The following is a 20115-nucleotide window of genomic DNA, read 5'->3' on the forward strand; positions in this document are numbered from 1 at the left end:
GGGGCCATTCCTGGCCATCCCCAACCCTTCCCAACCCTTCCCAAACTCCCCCAGACCACGGTGCCGCCGGCGGGGCTCAACTTCAACCGTTTCACGGAGGACTCGCTGCTGCGCCACGCGCAGTTCGTGGTGGAGCAGGTGGAGAGCTACGACGAGGCCGGCGACAGCGACGAGCCCCCGGTGCTCATCACGCCCTGCATGAGGGACCTCATCAAGCTGGCCGGCGTCACCCTGGGCAAGAGGTGAGGTTTTGGGGACAAAAACCCCAAAATCGGGAAAATCCGACCAAAATCTGGGAGGGTTTGGGCTCTGAGGTCTCAATGTTGGAGAAATTGGCCTAAATTTGGAGATTCTCGTGCTGGGCATGAGGGACCTCAACAAGCTGGGTGGGGTCAAGCCTGGGCAAGAGGTGAGGTTTGGGGGTAAAGCATCCAAAATTGGGAAAATCCGACCAAAATTTGGGAAGTGGGATCTCAAAAGAGAATTTGCCCAAAATTGGGAAGGGTTTGGTGAGCACAAAATTGGGAGGATCCAACCAAAATTGGGAAAATCTTCTGAAAACTGGTGAGGATTTGGGTTCCTCAGTGGCAGGAGAGGTGCTGGGAATCAGAGCAGAAAGCCTCCCAAAATTGGGAAGATCCTCCCAAGATCACAAAACCCTCCCAAAATTGGGAAGACCTTCTCAAAACTTGGACAATTCTCCCAAAGTTGGGAAGGTCCTCCCAAGATCACAAAAACCCTCCCAAAATTGGGAAGACCTTCTCAAAACTTGGACAATTCTCCCAAAATTGGGAAGATCCTCCCAAAACTGGGCAAACCCAAACCTGGTGCTGCCTCAGAGGGAGGAGGACGCTGGGTTGGGTCTCCAAAATCCATCCACACCTTTTTGGGGACCCCACCTGGCACCTGTGGGGGTCCCTGGGGTGGTGTCCCCTCCCCGGGCGTGGCCTGAGCGCTGTCCCCGTGCCGCAGGCGCGCCGTGCGGCGCCAGGCCATCCGCCACCCCACGCGCATCGACAAGGACAAGGGTCCCACCAAGGCCACCACCACCAAGCTGGTGTACCTCATCTTTGACACCTTCTTCTCGGAGCAGATCGAGAAGGACGAGCGCGAGGAGGACAAGGAGAACGCCACCAAGCGCCGGCGCTGCGGCGTCTGCGAGGTGGCCGAGATGGGGATGGGGTTGGGTGGTTGGTGTTGGAGGGTCTTCCAGTCTTGGTCAATGTCATGGGTTGGGTTGGGTTGGTTGGTCTTGAAGGACTCCCAGTGTTGGCCAACATCAGCGTCATGGGTTGGGTTGGCTGATCTTGGAGAGTCTTCCAATCTTGGTCAATGTTATTGTCATGGATTGGGTTGGGTTAGTTGGTCTTGAAGGTCTCCCAATGTTGGCCAGCATCAGTGTCAGAGGTTGGGTTGGTTGATCTTGAAGGTCTCTTCCAATACTGGTCAGCATCGTTTCCCTGGGTTGGGTTGGCTGGTCTTGGAGAGCCTTCCAATCTTGGTCAATGTTATTGTCATGGGTTGGGTTGGGTTGATGTGGGAGGCCTTGGTCAACACCATTGTCAATGTCATGGGTTGGGTTGGGTTGGTTGGTCTTGAAGGTCTCCCAGTGTTGGCCAACATCAGCATCATGGGTTGGGTTGGCTGATCTTGGAGAGTCTTCCAGTCTTGATCAATGTTATTGTCATGGGTTGGGTTGGGTTGACGTGGGAGGCCTTGATCAACACCATTGTCAGTGTCATGGGATGGGTTGGGTTGGTTTTGGAAGATCTTCCAACCTTGGCCAACATCAACATCATGAGTTGGTTGAGTTGATCACGGAGGAGTTTTCCAACCTGGATCACCCAACCCCAATCTCTCGTCCTGCTCACTCCACGGGGCCCTTCCAGCAGCTCCCTTTCCCCTGGGGAGCATTCTTGGTGTCCTCTGGTGTCACCGGTGTCCCCTGTCCCGTGCCAGGTGTGCCAGCAGCCCGAGTGTGGCAAGTGCAAGGCGTGCCAGAACATGGTCAAGTTCGGGGGCAGCGGCCGCAGCAAGCAGGCGTGTCTGCAGAGGAGGTGGGTGGCCCTGTCCCCAACGTCCCTGTCCCCAAACCCCGCCGTCCCCAGCCCTGAGCCCTCGGTGACATCCTTGGTGACGTCCCAGGTGTCCCAACCTGGCGGTGCGGGAGGCAGATGAGGATGAGGAGGTCGATGACAACATCCCCGAGATGCCCTCACCCAAGAAGATGCTCCAGGGCCGCAAGAAGAAGCAGAACAAGAGCCGGATCTCCTGGGTTGGGGAGCCCATCAAGGTGAGGCACCTGGGCAGGTGAGGGGACCTGGAAAGGTGAGGGGAACCCATCCAGGTGAGGGGATCTGGCAAGGTGAGGGGACATGTCCAGGTGAGGGGATCTGGAAAGGTGAGGAGAACCCATCCAGGTGAGGGGAACCCATCCAGGTGAGGAGAACCCATCCAAGTGAGGAGAGCCCATCCAGGTGAGGCCAGAGTTGGATCTCATGGATGGGGGAACCCATCCAGGTAAGGGGACATGTCCAGGTGAGGGAATCCCATCCAGATGAGGGGATCTGGCAAGGTGAGGGGAACCCATCCAGGTGAGGTCAGAGTTGGATCTCGTGGATGGGGAACCTATCCAGGTGAGGGGAACCCATCCAGGTGTGGGGATCTGGCAAGGTGAGGGAACCCATCCAGGTGAGGTCAGAGTTGGATCTTGTGGATGGAGAACCCATCCAGGTGAGGTCAGAGTTGGATCATAGGGGTAAGAAAACCCATCCAGGTGAGGGGAACCCATCCAGGTGAGGTCAGAGTTGGATCTTGTGGATGGGGAACCCATCCAGGTGAGGGTCGCCCATCCAGGTGAAGAAAGCCCATCCAGGTGAGGGGAGCCCATCCAGGTGAGGGCCTCATCCAGGTGAGGGGAGCCCATCCAGGTGAGGGCCCCATCCAGGTGAGGGGAACCCATCCAGGTGAGGGCCCCATCCAGGTGAGGGCGGTACCTGTGACCGCTCCCGTGCCCCGCAGAGCGATGGCAAGAAGGATTATTACCAACGCGTCTGCATCGACTCCGAGACCCTGGAGGTCGGCGACTGCGTGTCCGTGAGCCCCGATGACCCCACCAAGCCCCTCTACCTGGCCAGGTGGGTTCTCCATGTTGTTGTGGGTTGGGGACATCCCTGATGATCCCACCAAGCCAGGTGGGCTCTCCATGTTGTTGTGGGTTGGGGATGTCCCCAGTGATCCCACCAAGCCAGGTGGGTTCTCCATTCTCCCATGGGTTGGGGACATCCCCAGTGATCCCACCAAGCCAGGTGGGCTCTCCATGTTCCCATGGGTTGGGGACAGTGGGATGTCCCCAGATGATCCCACCAAGCCAGTGGGGTTCTCCATTCTCCCATGGGTTTGGGGACAGTTGGGACATCCCGGATGATCCCATCAAGCCAGGTGGGTTCTCCATTCTCCCATGGGCTTGGGGACATCCCAGATGATCCCACCAAGCCAGTGGGTTCTCCATTCTCCCATGGGCTTGGGGACATCCCTGATGACCCACAAGCAGGGGGTCCCATTCTCCAGGGTGGATGGATCCCATGTCCACAGCCAGGTGGGTTCTCCATTCTCCCATGGGCTTGGGGACATCCCCGATGATCCCACCAAGCCAGGTGGGTTCTCCATTCTCCCATATGTTGGGGACAGTGGGACATCCCCAGTGATCCCACCAAGCCAGGTGGGCTCTCCCTGCTCCCATGGACTTGGGGACAGTTGGAACATCCCCTCTCACCCCGTGACACCCCTCAGGGTGACGGCCATGTGGGAGGACAGCAGTGGCCAGATGTTCCACGCCCACTGGTTCTGCCCGGGCTCGGACACCGTCCTGGGGGCCACCTCGGACCCTCTGGAGCTGTTCCTGGTGGACGAGTGCGAGGACATGCAGCTGTCCTACATCCACGGCAAGGTCAACGTCATCTACAAGGCGCCCTCGGACAACTGGGCCATGGAGGTGGGGACAGCGCCGCGGGTCCGGCCGGTGCCGGCCAGCGCGGCCGATGGCGGCCACACCGCTGGTCTTCTCCTTCAGGGCGGGCTGGACACGGAGATCAAGATGGTGGAAGACGATGGGAGGACCTACTTCTACCAGATGTGGTACGACCAGGAGTACGCGCGCTTCGAGAGCCCGCCCGGCACGCAGCCCACCGAGGACAACAAGTACAAGTCAGTTTTTGGGTGGAAAAACTGAAATTTTGGGTTCTTCTCACCTCCAAAAGATGGATTTTGGTTTTTGGAGAACCTGGTTGGTGGTGGTGTTCCCGGCAGGTTCTGCATGAGCTGCGCGCGCCTGGACGAGGTGAGGCACAAGGAGATCCCCAAGGTGGCCGAGCCGCTGGAGGAGGCCGACGGCAAAATGTTCTACGCCGTGGCCACCAAGAACGGCGTCCAGTACCGGGTTGGGGACGGCGTCTACCTGCTGCCAGATGCCTTCTCCTTCAGGTAGGTTTGAAGATCTCACCTTTGGGGTGGGATTTTTTGGGGATTTTGGGGTTTTCCCACCTGTCGGTGGAGGTCTGGTGTCCTGAAGTTCCGGAAGTTCAGCATCAAAACGACCCCAGGTTTGGCTTTGGTTGTTTGATTGAGAGGTGGCTCTGGTGGGATGATCCTGGTGGTGGGTTTTTTTGTTTTTGGAGATGAATTGGGATTTTGGGAATTGCAGGATCAGAGGATTCAAGTTGGGAGATCCCTCTGAGATCCTGAGTTCCAAAATTTAACCCAGTTTTGGGGGATAAATTGGAATTACAGAGTTAAGGCTCTAAAATCTCTCCAAGATTCCTAAATTCCAACTCTCCACCCCACTTTTGGTGGACAAACCAGACTCAAGGCTGGAAAACCCCACCGAGACCCCTCAATTCCCAATCTCCACCCCACTCTTGGTGGACAAACCACACTCAAGGCTGTAAAACCCCTCCGAGATCCCTCAATTCCCAATCTCCACCCAACTTTTGGTGGACAAATTGGAATGATGGAATCATAGAACCAACTAAGGTTAGGAGACCTCACCAAGATCCCTCAATTCCCAATCTCCACCCAACTTTTGGTGGACAAATCGAGCTCAAGGCTGGAAAACCCCCCCAAGACCCGCCCTCCACCACCCCCACCTGCACCTCCCGACGTTTTTGGGCCGTTTCTCCCGATTCTGGCAGCGTGAAGCCGGCCAGCCCGGCCAAGAGGCCCAAGAAGGAGGCGGTGGACGAGGAGCTGTACCCCGAGCACTACCGGAAGTACTCGGAGTACATCAAGGGCAGCAACCTGGACGCGCCCGACCCGTTCCGCGTGGGCCGCATCAAGAGCATCTTCTGCAGCCTCCGTGGCAACGGCAAACCCAACGAGGCCGACATCAAGCTCTGCATCTACAAGTTCTACAGGTGCCAAATCCGGGCTCTTTTGGGGCGTTTTGAGGGCTTTGGGAAGGTTTGGAGTTGGTGGTGGAAGGAGATTTTTGGTGGCCCAAAGCTTTGGAGGTTCTTGGTTGACGTCCCTTGTTGGACCTTCCCAAAATTGTTTGTTGGACCTTCTCAAAATCTCAACCCCCCCTTGTTGGACCTCTCCTAAAGTCAGGAGGGTTGTCCCAGGCATGGTGAGGCTGGTGGGCCTCAAAATTGGGAATTTTTGTCCCCAGAGATGTCCTGGGACGTCTCGAGATGTCTTTGGATGTGTTTGGATTTTTTTGGGTATCTTTGGATATTTTGAGACATTTTTGGATGTCCTGGGACATCTTGAGATGTCTTTGGACTTCTTTGGAGTTCTTTGGAGTTCTTTGGATGTCATGGGAGGTCTTTGGACATCTTTGGACAGTTTGGGCTGTCTTGAGACATCTTTGGACTTTTTTTGGATGTGTTTGGATTTTTTTGGGACATCTTTGGATATTTTGGGACATTTTTTGATGTCCTGGGACTTCTTGAGATGTCTTTGGACTTCTTTGGATGTCGTGGGAGATCTCTGGACATCTTTGGACAGTTTTGGACCTCTTGAGACATCTTTGGACTTCTTTGGACATATTTGGATTTTTTTGGGACATTCCTTTGGGTATTTTGAGGCATTTTTGGATGTCTTGGGACGTCTTGAGATGTCTTTGGACTTCTTTGGATGTCATGGGAGATCTCTGGACACTTTTGAACATCTCTGGATCCCTCAACCTCCCTAAACCCCTTTTTCCTCCACCCACTCCCCATCCCACCTCCAACCTTCTCTCCATCCCACCCAAAACCCCTTCTCCAAACCCCCAACCCCACCAAGAGGACCACCCACCCACCCAGAGGACCTCCCACAATCCCAACCTTCTTCTGGAAATTTCCAGGCCCGAGAACACCCACAAGTCCACCAAGGCGAGCTACCACGCCGACATCAACCTGCTCTACTGGAGCGACGAGGAGGCCACCGTGGAGTTCCGGGCGGTCCAGGGCCGCTGCTCCGTGGTCTACGGCGAGGACCTGACCGAGAGCATCCAGGACTACTCGGCCGGGGGCCTGGACCGCTTCTACTTCCTGGAGGTGAGGGAACCAGGGGGGCAGGAGAGGGCTGGAGACACCTGGGCTGGAGAAACATCTGAGGTTCTGGTGTCTCCAGGTGGGAGTTCCATGGGAGGGTTGGATTTGGGGCCGGTTCTGAGATTTTGGAGAGCAAGTCTTGGGTGCTACACTGGGTTTTGAAGGACCTGGATGAGTTTCTGGAGGTCTGGATGGGTTCCTGGAGGTCTGGATGAGTTCCTGGAGGTCTGGATGAGTTCCTGGAGGTCTGGATGGGTTTTTGGAGGTCTGGATGAGTTTCTGGAGGTCTGGATGGGTTCCTGGAGGTCTGGATGGGCTCCTGGAGGTCTGGATGGGTTCCTGGAGGTCTGGATGGGTTCCTGGAGGTCTGGATGGGTTCCTGGAGGTCTGGATGAGTTCCTGGAGGTGTGGATGAGTTCCTGGAGGTGTGGATGGGTTCCTGGAGGTGTGGATGGGTTCCTGGAGGTCTGGATGGGTTCCTGGAGGTCTGGATGGGTTCCTGGAGGTGTGGATGGGTTCCTGGAGGTCAGGAAGGGTTCCTGGAGGTGTGGATGGGTTCCTGGAGGTCTGGATGGGTTCCTGGAGATCTGGAGACCGCAGGGATGGAGCAGAATTTGAGGTTCTGGTGAAATGGGGATTTTTGGGTGTTTTTTTTTCCAGGCCTACAATGCCAAAACCAAGAGCTTTGAGGATCCTCCCAACCACGCCCGGAGCTCCGGGAACAAAGGGAAGGGGAAGGGGAAAGGGAAAGGTGAGGCTGGAAAAGGGCTGGAAAAAGGTTTGGAAAGTGGTGGGAAGTGGGTGGGAAAGGGTGGGAAAGGACAGGAAAAAGTGCAGGAAAAAAGGGTGGAAAATGGGTCAAAAAGAGGCTGAAAAATGGGGTGGAAAAGAGGTGGGGAAGGGGCTGGAAATGGGGCAGAAAATGGGTAAAAAAGGGGAATAAATTGGGTGAAATGGGGCAGAAATTGGGTAAAAGAGGGGCAGAAAATGGGTGAAGATGGGCTGAAAAATGGGGTAGAAAAGAGGTGGAGTAGGGACTGGAAATGGGGCCAAAAATTGGGCAGAAAATGGGGTAAAAAGGGGGCAGAAAATGGGTAAAAAAGAGCAGAAAATGGGTAAAAAGTGGCTAAAAATGGGTGAAAAAGTGGCAGAAAAGGGTCTGGGAGGTGATGGATGACCGGAGGAGGAGGAGGAGGAGGAAGAGCAGGGCCTGAGCCATCCCTGGCCGGGGATTTTGCAGGGAAGGGCAAGGGGAGGGCGGCGAGTGCGGAGCCGAGCGAGCAGGAGCCGGCCAAGCTGCAGGTGCCCAAGCTGAGGACTCTGGACGTCTTCTCTGGCTGTGGAGGCCTCTCCGAGGGCTTCCACCAGGCAGGTGAGGTCCAGCTCGTGGAGCTGGGAAAGGTTGGGAAAGGTCTCAGGGGTTGGAAGATCTGCTGGAGGTTCCCAGTGCCCGGCCCTGGATGTTCCCACCTGGCTCTGGGCATTTCCACCCGGTTCTGGGCATTTCCACCCATCCCTGACCATCCCCACCCATCCCTGACCATTCCTGACCATTCCCACCCATCCCTGACCATTCCTGACCATTCCCACCCATCCCTGACCATTCCCCACCCATCCCTGACCATCCCTGACCATTCCCACCCATCCCTGACCATCCCCACCCATCCCTGACCCTTCCTGACCATTCCCACCCATCCCTGACCATCCCTGACCATCCCACACCATCCCTGACCATTCCCAACCATCTCTGACCATCCCCACCACCATCCTGACCATTCCCACACCATCCTGACCATTCCCACCCATCCTGACCATCTGACCATTCCCACCCATCCTGACCATCCTGACCATTCCCACCCATCCCGGACCATCCCGCCCATCCCTGACCATCCCTGACCATTCCACCCATCCCTGACCATCCCACCATCCTGACCATTCCCACCCTCTCATGACCATCCCACCATCCCTGACCATCCCCGACCATCCCTGACCAGTCCCACGCCAGTCCCTGACCATCCCGGCCATCCCCACCCATCCCCTGACCATCCCGACCACTCCAGCCCATGCCCTGACCATCTTGACACGTTCTTGACCATCCCTGACCAGTCCCACCCATCCCTGACCATCGCTGACCATCTCTGTCCATTCCCACCCCTCCCTGACCATTCCCACCCATCCCTGCCCACTCCCACCCATCCCTGACCCCCCCGTGGTGCCCTCAGGGGTCTCGGAGACGCTCTGGGCCATCGAGATGTGGGAGCCGGCGGCGCAGGCGTTCCGCCTCAACAACCCCGGCACCACGGTCTTCACCGAGGACTGCAACGTGCTCCTCAAGCTGGTCATGGCCGGCGAGAAGACCAACTCCTTGGGCCAGAAGCTGCCCCAGAAGGGCGACGTGGAGATGCTCTGTGGTGGCCCCCCGTGCCAGGGCTTCAGCGGCATGAACCGCTTCAACTCCCGCACCTACTCCAAGTTCAAGAACTCCCTGGTGGTCTCCTTCCTCAGGTGGGTCTGCAGGGGGTTTTTGGGAGGTGAGACCTCATCTGGTGGGTCTGGAGGGGGTTTTTGGGAGGTGAGACCTCGTCTGGTGGGTCTGGAGAGGGTTTTTGGGAGGTGAGACCACATCTGGAGGGGGTTTTTGGGAGGTGAGACCAGGTCTGGTGGATCTGCAGGGGCTTTTTGGGAGGTGACACCTCATCTGGTGTCCTCTGGTGGGTCTGGAGGGGGTTTTGGGAGGTGAGACCTCATCTGGTGGGTCTGAGGGGTTTTTGGGAGGTGAGACCTCGTCTGGTGGGTCCTGGAGGGGTTTTTGGGAGGTGAGACCTGGTCTGGTGGGTCTGCAGGGGTTTTTGGAGGTGAGACCTGGTCTGGTGGGTCTGAGGGGGTTTTTGGGAGGTGAGACCTCGTCTGGTGGGTCTGGAGGGGCTTTTTGGGAGGTGAGACCTCGTCTGGTGGGTCTGGGGGGTTTTGGGAGGTGAGACCTGGTCTGGTGGGTCTGGAGGGGCTTTTTGGGAGGTGAGACCACATCTGGAAGGGTTTTTTGGGAGGTGAGACCTCATCTGGTGGGTCTGGAGGGGGTTTTGGGAGGTGACACCTCATCTGGTGTCCCCTGGTGAGTGTGGATGGGATTTTTTGGGGCGATTGGGAGGACTTTTGGGGTGACACCCCACCCGGTGTCCCCTGGCCACCGCGCTGTCCCCGCAGTTACTGCGATTATTACCGGCCGCGCTTCTTCCTGCTGGAGAACGTCCGGAATTTCGTGTCCTTCAAGAGGTCCATGGTGCTCAAGCTGACCCTGCGCTGCCTGGTGCGCATGGGCTACCAGTGCACCTTCGGGGTGCTCCAGGTGGGTTCTCCAGGGCTGCTCTTGGGGACAAAAACCCCTTTTTTTGGCACCCCAAGGTCCTTGGGGACGTTCCCAGAGGAGTTGTCCATTGGGAATTGTCCCGTTCCCAGTTGGTCAGGTGGTCCTTCAAAGGAGGAGTTGACTCCTTGGGTGGCTTTGGGGACATTTCCAGAGGGGACAGCTTCTCCAGAGGAGGAGTTGACTCCTTGGGTGGCTTTGGGGACATTCCCACCACAATTCCCACAGGAGCTGTCCCCTGGTTTGGCTCTGGGGACATTCCCACCCCTGTCCCTCAGGAACTGTCCCCTGGGGTGGCTCTGGGGACATTCCTGACCCTGTCCCTCAGGAACTGTCCCCTGGGGTGGCTCTGGGGACATTCCCACCCCTGTCCCTCAGGAGCTGTCCCCTGGGGTGGCTCTGGGGACATTCCCACCCCTGTCCCTCAGGAACTGTCCCCTGGGGTGGCTCTGGGGACATTCCCATCTCCATGAAGGCTCCACATGGCCATGGCCACCACAGTTCCCTCAGGAACTGTCCCCTGGGGTGGCTCTGGGGACATTCCCATCTCCAGAAGGCCATGGCCACCACAGGAGCTGTCCCCTGGCGTGGCTCTGGGGACATTCCCATCTCCATGAAGGCTCCACATGGCCATGGCCACCACAGTTCCCTCAGGAACTGTCCCCTGGGGTGGCTCTGGGGACATTCCCACCCCTGTCCCTCAGGAACTGTCCCCTGGGGTGGCTCTGGGGACATCCCCATCCCCACAAGGACCCCTGGGGTGGCTCTGGGGACATTCCCACCCCTGTCCCTCAGGAACTGTCCCCTGGGGTGGCTCTGGGGACATTCCCATCTCCACAAAGCCATGGCCACCACAGGAACTGTCCCCTTGGGTGGCTCTGGGGACATCCCCATCTCCACAAAGCCATGGCCACCACAGGAACTGTCCCCTGGGTGCTCTGGGACATTCCCACTCCATGAGGCCATGCCACACAGGAGCTGTCCCCTGGCTGGCTCTGGGGACATTCCCATCTCCATGAAGGTTCCACATGGCCATGGCCACCACATGCCCTCAGGAACTGTCCCCTCGGCTGGCTCTGGGGACATTCCCATCTCCATGAAGGCCATGGCCACCACAGGAGCTGTCCCCTGGGGTGGCTCTGGGGACATTCCCATCTCCATGAAGGCCATGGCCACCACAGGAGCTGTCCCCTGGGGTGGCTCTGGGGACATTCCCATCTCCATGAAGGCTCCACATGGCCATGGCCACCACAGTTCCCTCAGGAACTGTCCCCTGGGGTGGCTCTGGGGACATTCCCATCTCCACAAAGCCATGGCCACCACAGGAACTGTCCCCTGGGGTGGCTCTGGGGACATTCCCATCTCCATGAAGGCCATGGCCACCACAGGAGCTGTCCCCTTGGGTGGCTCTGGGGACATTCCCATCTCCATGAAGGCTCCACATGGCCATGGCCACCACAGTTCCCTCAGGAACTGTCCCCTGGGGTGGCTCTGGGGACATTCCCAACCCTGTCCCTCAGGAACTGTCCCCTGGGGTGGCTCTGGGGACATCCCCATCTCCACAATCCCACGGCCACCCCAGGAGCCGTTCCCCGGGGCGGCCTGGCTCCGTGCCCGGCGGGTGACGGCGCTGTGCCCGCAGGCCGGGCAGTACGGCGTGGCGCAGACGCGGCGCCGTGCCATCGTGCTGGCGGCGGCGCCGGGCGAGAAGCTGCCCATGTTCCCCGAGCCCCTGCACGTCTTCGCGCCGCGCGCCTGCCAGCTCAGCGTCGTGGTGGACGACAAGAAGTTCGTCAGCAACATCACCCGGTGGGTGAGGGCCCGGGAACGCCGGGAAACACCGGGAATTCTCGGGAACGCCGGGAAACGCCGGGAAACGGGCGGGAATTCCGGTTTGGGGATTCCCAGTTGGGGATTCCGTGCTGGGAATTCGGCACTCGGGGATTCGGAGTCGGGAATTCCCAGCTGGGGATTCCGAGCTGGGAATTCAGCACTTGGGGATTGGGTGTTGGGGATTCTGTGTCAGGAATTCCGGTTTGGGAATTCCCAGTTGGGGATTCCGTGCTGGGAATTCGGCACTTGGGGATTCTGGTTTGGGAATTCCCAGCTGGGGATTCCGTGCTGGGAATTCGGCGCTTGGGGATTGGGTGTCGGGAATTCCCAGTTGGGGATTCCGTGCTGGGAATTCGGCACTTGGGGATTCTGGTTTGGGAATTCCCAGTTGGGGATTCCGAGCTGGGAATTCAGCACTTGGGGATTGGGTGTTGGGGATTCTGTGTCAGGAATTCCGGTTTGGGAATTCCCAGTTGGGGATTCCGTGCTGGGAATTCGGCACTTGGGGATTCTGGTTTGGGAATTCCCAGCTGGGGATTCCATGCTGGGAATTCAGCACTTGGGGATTGGGTGTTGGGGATTCTGTGTCAGGAATTCCGGTTTGGGAATTCCCGGTTGGGGATTCCGTGCTGGGAATTCGGCACTTGGGGATTCTGGTTTGGGAATTCCCAGCTGGGGATTCCGTGCTTGGAATTTGGCACTTAGGGATTCAGTGTCTGGGATTCTGAGTTGGGAATTCCAGTTTGGGAATTTGGCACTTGGGGATTCCGTGTTGGGAATTCCAGTTTGGGAATTTCGCACATGGGAATTAGGTGTTGGGAATTCCGGTTTGGCAATTCCCAGTTGGGGATTCCGTGCTGGGAATTCGGCACTTGGGGATTCCGTGTCTGGGATTCCAGTTTGGGAATTTGGCACTTGGGGATTGGGTGTTGGGGATTCTGTGTCGGGAATTCCAGTTTGGAAATTCCAAGTTGGGAATTCTGTACTGGGAATTTGGCACTTGGGGATTCGGTGTCGGGGATTCTGAGACGGGAATTCCAGTTTGGCAATTTGGCACTTGGGAATTTTGTGTTGGGAATTCCAAGCTGGGAGTTCCAAGTTGGGAATTCCGAGCTGGGAATTCCAAGTTGAGAGTTCCAAGTTGGGAGGTCTGCATTGGGAATTCCGAGCTGGGGAATCCAAGTTGAGAGTTCCGAGTTGGGAGTTCCGAGTTGGGAGCTCCGAGTTGGGAGCTCCGAGTTGGGAATTCCAAGCTGGGAATTCCGAGTTGGGATCTCCATGCTGGGAATTCCGAGCTGGGAATTGCGCCCCCCTCAGGACGTACTCGGGCCCGTTCCGCACCATCACGGTGCGGGACACGATGTCGGACCTGCCGGAGATCCGGAACGGCGCCTCGGCCCTGGAGATCTCCTACAACGGCGAGCCCCAGTCCTGGTTCCAGCGCCAGATCCGCGGCTCCCAGTACCAGCCCATCCTCAGGGATCACATCTGCAAGGTGGGAATGGCGCCAGCGGCGTCCACCGGGTCCCTCCGGGTCCCACCGGGTCCCACTGGATCCCTCCGGGTCCCACCGGATCCCACCGGGTCCCACCGGGTCCCACTGGAGCGGCCCCGCGGCTTCCCGGGGTGGCCGTGCCCGAAATCGGGATGGGGGAGAAGTGGGAATGGTGGAGGTGGTGGGAGTGGTGGTGGGAATGGTTGGTTTGGGAATGGTGGAGTTGGTGGGAATGGTGGATTTGGGAATGGTGGAGGTGGGAATGGTGGAGGTCATGGGAATGGTGGATTTGGGAATGGTGGAGGTGGGAATGGTGGAGGTCATGGGAATGGTGGATTTGGAAATGGTGGATTTGGGAGTCGTGGGTTTGGGAATGGTGGAGGTGATAGGAATGGTGGAGGTGATAGGAATGGTGGATTTGGGAATGGTGGAGATGGTGGGAGTGGTGGAGGTGATGGGAATGGTGGCTTTGGGCATGGTGGCGGTGGAGTGGTGGCGGTGGGACTGCTGGCGGTGGCCTGGTGGCGGTGGGGTGGGCCTGGGTGGCGGTGCTGGGCCTGCTGGGTTTGGGCATGGTCCATTTCGCCATGGTGGAGGTGGGAATGGTGAATTTGGGAAAGGTGGAGATGGTGGGAATGCTGGAGGAGGTGGGAATGCTGGAGGAGGTGGGAATGGTGGATTTGGGAATGGTGGAGGTGTTGGGATTGGTGGAGGTGATGGGAATGGTGGATTTGGGAATGGTGGAGGTGTTGGGATTGGTGGGTTTGGGAATGGTGGATTTGGGAATGGTGGAGGTGTTGGGATTGGTGGGTTTGGGAATGGTGGCTTTGGGAATGGTGGAGGTGTTGGGATTGGTGGGTTTGGGAATGGTGGCTTTGGGAATGGTGGAGGTAGTAATGATGGAGTTGATGGGAACGGTGGAGGCGATGGGAATGGCAGATTTGGGAATGGCGTCCAACATCCCCCACTGATTCCCAACATCCCCTGGTGGATCCCAACGTCCCCCACCGACACCCCCATCCCCGCCCCGTCCCCGCCGGGCCCGCGGTGACGCCGGGCCGGCCGCGGCAGGACATGAGCGCGCTGGTGGCGGCGCGGATGCGGCACATCCCGCTGGCGCCCGGCTCCGACTGGCGGGACCTGCCCAACATCGAGGTGCGCCTCTCGGACGGCACCAGCACCAGGAAGCTGCGCTACACCCACCACGAGCGCAAGAACGGCCGCAGCAGCTCCGGCGCCCTGCGCGGCGTCTGCTCCTGCGCCGAAGGTGCGTGGTGGTGGACCTCCGTAAACACGTGGCCACCTGGGCCGGAGTTGTCTTTTTCCCCAAAATTCCGGGGTTTTTTTTTTTTTTTTGGCGTTTCCCAGGGAAGCCGTGCGACCCGGCCGACCGGCAGTTCAACACGCTCATCCCGTGGTGCCTCCCGCACACCGGCAACCGGCACAACCACTGGGCCGGGCTCTACGGGCGCCTGGAGTGGGACGGCTTCTTCAGCACCACCGTCACCAACCCCGAGCCCATGGGCAAGCAGGTGGGCGTGGGGCACCGCGGGCGCGACCGGCGGGAGGGGTCATGGGGTGTGCAGGGGTCGTCGGTGTCCCTTGGGTGGGGTTGGTGGTGGTGGGGGTGGTGACCAATGGCCACCGTGTCCCAACCCGTGAGGGTTCCCAGTGGTCATTGTTGTAAGGTGGGGTTGGTGGTGGTGTCCAGTGGTCATCGGTGTCCCTTGGGTGGGGTTGGTGGTGGTGGTGGTGACCAATGGCCACCATGTCCCAACCCGTGAGGGTTCCCAGTGGTCATCGTTGTCCCAGCCCTTGGGTGGGGTTGGTGGTGGTGGTGGTGGTGACCAATGGCCACCATGTCCCAACCCGTGAGGGTTCCCAGTGGTCATTGTTGTAAGGTGGGGTTGGTCATGGTGTCCAGTGGTCATCGTTGTCCCTTGGGTGGGGTTGGTGGTGGTGGTGGTGACCAATGGCCACCATGTCCCAACCCGTGAGGGTTCCCAGTGGTCATCATTGTGGGGTGGGGTTCATCATGGTGTCCAGTGGTCATCGGCGTCCCAGCCCTTGGGTGGGGTTGGTGGTGGTGGTGACCAGTGGCCACCATGTCTCAATGGTTGGGTGTGGTGGTCTCCAGTGTCTGCCATGTTGGGTGTGGTGGTCTCTGGTGGCCCCCATGTCCCCGTGGGTGTGGTGGCCCCCATGTTCCCCCATGGGTGTGGTGGCCCAGATGTCCCCCCTGTGGGTGTGGTGGCCCAGATGTCCCCCATGGGTGTGGTGGCCCGGATGTCCCTGAGGTGTGACGGTGGCTGGTGGCCCAGATGTCCCCGTGGGTGTGGTGGCCCAGATGTCCCCGTGGTGTGACAGTGGGTGGTGGCCCGGATGTCCCCCCATGGGTGTGGTGGCCTGGATGTCCCCGAGGTGTGACGGTGGCTGGTGGCCTGGATGTCCCCGTGGTTGTGGTTGCCCGCATGTCCCCCCATGGATGTGGTGGCCCTGGATGTCCCCGAGGTGTGACTGGTGGCTGGTGGCCTGGATGTCCCCCATGGTGTTGTGGCCCAATGTCCCCATGGGTTGGTGGCCCGATGTCCCCGAGGTGTGACGGTGCCTGGTGGCCTGGATGTCCCCATGGGTGTGGTGGCCCGGATGTCCCCGAGGTGTGACCATGGGTGGTGGCCCGGATGTCCCCCCATGGGTGTGGTGGCCTGGATGTCCCCGAGGTGTGACGGTGGCTGGTGGCCTGGATGTCCCCCCGTGGGTGTGGTGGCCCAGATGTCCCCCATGGGTGTGGTGGCCCGGATGTCCCCGAGGTGTGACGGTGCCTGGTGGCCTGGATGTCCCCATGGGTGTGGTGGCCCGGATGTCCCCCCGTGGATGTGGTGGCCCGGATGTCCCCGAGGTGTGACGGTGGCTGGTGGCCTGGATGTCCCCCATGGGTGTGGTGGCCCAGATGTCCCCATGGGTGTGGTGGCCCGGATGTCCCAGAGGTGTGACGGTGCCTGGTGGCCTGGATGTCCCCCCCTATGGGTGTGGTGGCCCAGATGTCCCCCCGTGGATGTGGTGGCCCGGATGTCCCCGAGGTGTGACGGTGCCTGGTGGCCTCGATGTCCCCGTGGGTGTGGTGGCCCAGATGTCCCCCATGGGTGTGGTGGCCCGGATGTCCCCGAGGTGTGACGGTGTCTGGTGGCCGTTGCAGGGCCGGGTGCTGCACCCCGAGCAGCACCGCGTGGTCAGCGTGCGGGAGTGCGCGCGCTCCCAGGGCTTCCCCGACACCTTCCGGCTCTTCGGCAACATCCTGGACAAGCACCGGCAGGTGAGTGCCACCACCTGCTGGGCCTGGCCCTTGGCCCATTGTCCCCTTGTCCCCTTGTCCCTTTGTCCCTTTGTCCATTGTCCCCTTGTCCCATTGTCCCTTTGTCCTCTTGTCCCCTTGTCCCTTTGTCCCTTTGTCCCTTTGTCCCTTTGTCCATTGTCCGTTTGTCCATTTGTCCCCTTGTCCATTGTCCTCTTGTCCCCTTGTCCCTTTGTCCTCTTGTCCCCTTGTCCCATTGTCCTCTTGTCCCCTTGTCCCTTTGTCCCTTTGTCCTTTTGTCCGTTGTTGCTTTGTCCCATTGTCCCCTTGTCCCATTGTCCTCTTGTCCCCTTGTCCATTGTCCTCTTGTCCCCTTGTCCCTTTGTGCCTTTGTCCCTTTGTCCATTGTTGCTTTGTCCCATTGTCCCATTGTCCCCTTGTCCCATTGTCCCCTTGTCCCATTGTCCCTTTGTCCTCTTGTCCCCCTGTCCCTTTGTCCCTTTGTCCCCTTATCCCTTGTCCCTTTGTCCATTGTCGCTTTGTCCCATTGTCCCCTTATCCCTTTGTCCCTTTGTACATTGCCCCTTTGTCTCTTTGTCCTTTTGCCCCCTTGTCCATTGTCCTCTTGTCCCTTTGTCCATTGTCCCATTGTCCCCTTGTCCTCTTGTCCCTTCGTCCATTGTCCCCTTGTCCCCTTGTCCCTTTGTCCCATTATCCCTTTGTCCCTTTGTCCTTTTGTCCATTGTCCGTTTGTCCATTTGTCCCCTTTGTCCATTGTCCTCTTGTCCCTTTGTCCATTGTCCCATTGTCCCCTTGTCCCTTCGCTCTTTTGTCCCCTTGTCCCGTTATCCCATTATCCCTTTGTCCCTTTGTCCTTTTGTCCGTTGTCCCTTTGTCCTCTTGTCCCTTTGTCCCATTGTAACTTTGTCCTCTTGTCCCCTTTGTCCCATTGTCACTTCATCCACTGTCCCTTTGTCCCCTTGTCCCATTATCCCTCTGTCCCTCTGTCCCTTTGTCCTTTTGTCCCATTGTCACTTTATACCCCTGTCCACTGTCCCATGTCCCTGTGTCCCTCTGTCCCCTCTCCCTCTGTTCCCTGTCCCATCGTCCCCCCGTCCCTTTGTCCCATTGTCCCTCTGTCCCTGTGTCCCCTGTCTGTCCCTCTCTGCCACGTCTGTCTGTCCCTGTGTCCCCTGTCTGTCCCTCTGTCCCTGTGTCCCCTGTCTGTCCCTCTCTGCCACGTCTGTCTGTCCCCTTGTCCCCTGTCTGTCCCTCTGTCCCCTGTCTGTCCCGCTGTCCCTCTCTATCATGTCTGTCTGTCCCTGTGTCTCCGTGTCCCCTGTCTGTCCCTCTGTCCCTGTGTCCCCTGTCTGTCCCTCTCTGCCACGTCTGTCTGTCCCTGTGTCCCCTGTCTGTCCCTCTCTGCCACGTCTGTCTGTCCCTGTGTCCCCTGTCTGTCCCTCTGTCCCTCTGTCCCCTGTCTGTCCCTCTCTGCCACGTCTGTCTGTCCCTGTGTCCCCTGTCTGTCCCTCTGTCCCCTGTCCCCTGTCTGTCCCTCTCTGCCACGTCTGTCTGTCTGTCTGTCCCAGGTGGGGAACGCGGTGCCCCCTCCCCTGGCCAAGGCCATCGGGCTGGAGATCAAGGCCTGCGCTGCGGCCAAGCTGCGCCAGGACACGGCCGGTGAGTGACCGCCCCACGGTGTCCCCAAGTGTCCCCAAGGTGTCCCCAGGGTCTCCCCAAGGTGTCCCCACAGTGTCCCCAGGGTGTCCCCTGGGTGTCCCCTTGGTGTTCCCGCAGTGTCCCCAGGGTGTCCCCAAGGTATCACCACAGTGTCCCCATGATGTCCCCACAGTGTCCCCAGGGTGTCACCATTGTGTCCCCAGGGTGTCACCGCAGCGTCTCCACAGTGTCCCTGCAGTGTCCCCAAGGTGTCCCCACAGTGTCCCCAAGGTGTCCCCAGGGTGTCCCCAAGGTGTCCCCACAGTGTCCCCAAGGTGTCCTCAAGGTGTCCCCAAAGTGTCCCCAGGGTGTCACCGCAGTGTCCCCAAGGTGTCCCCACAGTGTCACTGCAGTGTCCCCAAGGTGTCCCCAGGGTGTCCCCACAGTGTCCCCAAGGTGTCCCCAAGGTGTCACCGCAGTGTCCCCATGGTGTCCCCTGGTTGTCCCCACAGTGTCCCCAGGGTGTCACCGCAGTGTCCCCAAGGTGTCCTCAAGGTGTCCCCAGGGTGTCCCCAGGGTGTCCCCAGGGTGTCACCATTGTGTCCCCAAGTGTCCCCAAGGTGAACCCAAGGTGTCACTGCAGTGTCCCAGTGGTGTCACCACAGTGTCCCCCCGCTGTCCCCTCCCTGTCACCTCCGTGTCCCCGCAGGTCCCCTCGCTGTCCCCAAGGTGTCACTGTGGTGTCCCTGCAGGTCCCCACCCTGTCCCCACAATGTCCCTTCCCTGTCACCCCCATTGTCCCCGCAGGTCCCTGGGGTGTCACTGTGGTGTCCCCTCGCTGTCCCCACGGTGTCCCCTCCCTGTCACCCCCATTGTCCCCACAGGTCCCCGCGCTGTCCCTGGGCTGTCACTGTGGTGTCCCCTTGCTGTCCCCGGGGTGTCCCCATAGTGTCCCCTCCCTGTCCCCTTGCTGTCCCCACAGGTCCCCTCCCTGTCACTGAGGTGTCCCCGCAGGTCCCCTCGCTGTCCCCAAGGTGTCACTGTGCTGTCCCCTCCCTGTCCCCGGGGTGTCCCCATGGTGTCCCCTCCCTGTCACCCCCATTGTCCCCGCAGGTCCCTGTGAGGTGTCACTGTGGTGTCCCCTCGCTGTCCCCGGGGTGTCCCCACGGTGTCCCCTTGCTGCCCCTCCCTGTCACCCCCATTGTCCCGCAGGTCCCCTCGCTGTCCCTGCGCTGTCCCCATGGTGTCCCCTCGCTGTCCCCATGGTGTCCCCTCCCTGTCACCCCCATTGTCCCACAGGTCCCCGGGGTGTCCCCACAATGTCCCCTCGCTGTCCCTCCCTGTCACCCCCATTGTCCCCACAGGTCCCCTCCCTGTCACTGTGGTGTCCCCAAGGTGTCCCCGGGGTGTCCCCACAATGTCCCCTCCCTGTCCCTCCCTGTCACACCCCCGTGTCCCCGCAGGTCCCTGGGGTGTCACTGTGGTGTCCCCTCCCTGTCCCCACAATGTCCCCTCCCTGTCCCCTCCCTGTCACCCCATTGTCCCCACAGGTCCCCGCGCTGTCCTGCGCTTCCCTGGGGTGTCACTGTGGTGTCCCCTCGCTGTCCCCCAATGTCCCCTCGCTGTCCCTCCCTGTCACCCCCATGGTCCCCCCCGCAGGACCCCTCCCTGTCCCAGGGTGTCCCCAGGTGTCCCGGGGTGTCCCCTCGGCTGTCCCTCCTGTCGACCCCCATTGTCCCCACAGGTCCCCGCGCTGTCCCGGAGCCGTCGGGCGCCGCCTGAGCCGGAGCGGAGCCGGGGGGGGGGGGTGGAGGCTTTGCCTTTTTTTGCCTTTTTTGCCTTTTTTTCCCATTTTCCCCTTTTTATTCCCCTTTTTTTTTCTTTTTATTCCCTTTTTTTTTCTTTTTATTCTCTTTTTTTTCTTTTTATTTCTCTTTTT

The 20115-nt window shown here is 59.4% G+C and overlaps 1 protein-coding gene and 2 long non-coding RNA genes across 7 annotated transcripts; all 3 read left to right on the forward strand.

The window, feature by feature from the left end:
• Positions 1–51: 51 nt before the first annotated feature.
• Positions 52–20075, forward strand: DNMT1 (DNA methyltransferase 1; the record flags this gene model as incomplete). Its single annotated transcript, XM_050984786.1, has 21 exons — positions 52–242; positions 973–1162; positions 1960–2057; positions 2146–2293; positions 3022–3137; positions 3793–3994; positions 4073–4206; positions 4309–4482; positions 5190–5411; positions 6344–6536; positions 7194–7284; positions 7774–7905; positions 8756–9038; positions 9738–9879; positions 11540–11706; positions 13048–13225; positions 14297–14492; positions 14594–14757; positions 16422–16538; positions 18107–18197; positions 19921–20075. Coding segments are annotated over 21 exons (3267 nt in total), but the record flags the coding sequence as incomplete, so codon positions are not given.
• On the forward strand, positions 6592–7134 carry LOC127060553 (uncharacterized). Of its 2 annotated transcripts, none has more exons than XR_007779759.1 (3): positions 6592–6818; positions 6899–7018; positions 7079–7134. It is a non-coding gene; the product is annotated as an uncharacterized LOC127060553 (long non-coding RNA). The 2 variants fall into 2 exon arrangements; XR_007779758.1 differs by having other exon boundaries at positions 6592–6778; positions 6859–7018.
• On the forward strand, positions 13234–14290 carry LOC127060537 (uncharacterized). 4 transcript variants are annotated; one of them, XR_007779707.1, is made up of 3 exons: positions 13234–13652; positions 13846–13920; positions 13972–14290. It is a non-coding gene; the product is annotated as an uncharacterized LOC127060537 (long non-coding RNA). The 4 variants fall into 4 exon arrangements; XR_007779708.1 differs by having other exon boundaries at positions 14020–14290; XR_007779710.1 differs by having other exon boundaries at positions 14068–14290.
• Positions 20076–20115: the final 40 nt, after the last annotated feature.

Source organism: Serinus canaria, chromosome 25 (assembly GCF_022539315.1).
Source record: "Serinus canaria isolate serCan28SL12 chromosome 25, serCan2020, whole genome shotgun sequence".
Classification (NCBI taxonomy): domain Eukaryota; kingdom Metazoa; phylum Chordata; class Aves; order Passeriformes; family Fringillidae; genus Serinus; species Serinus canaria.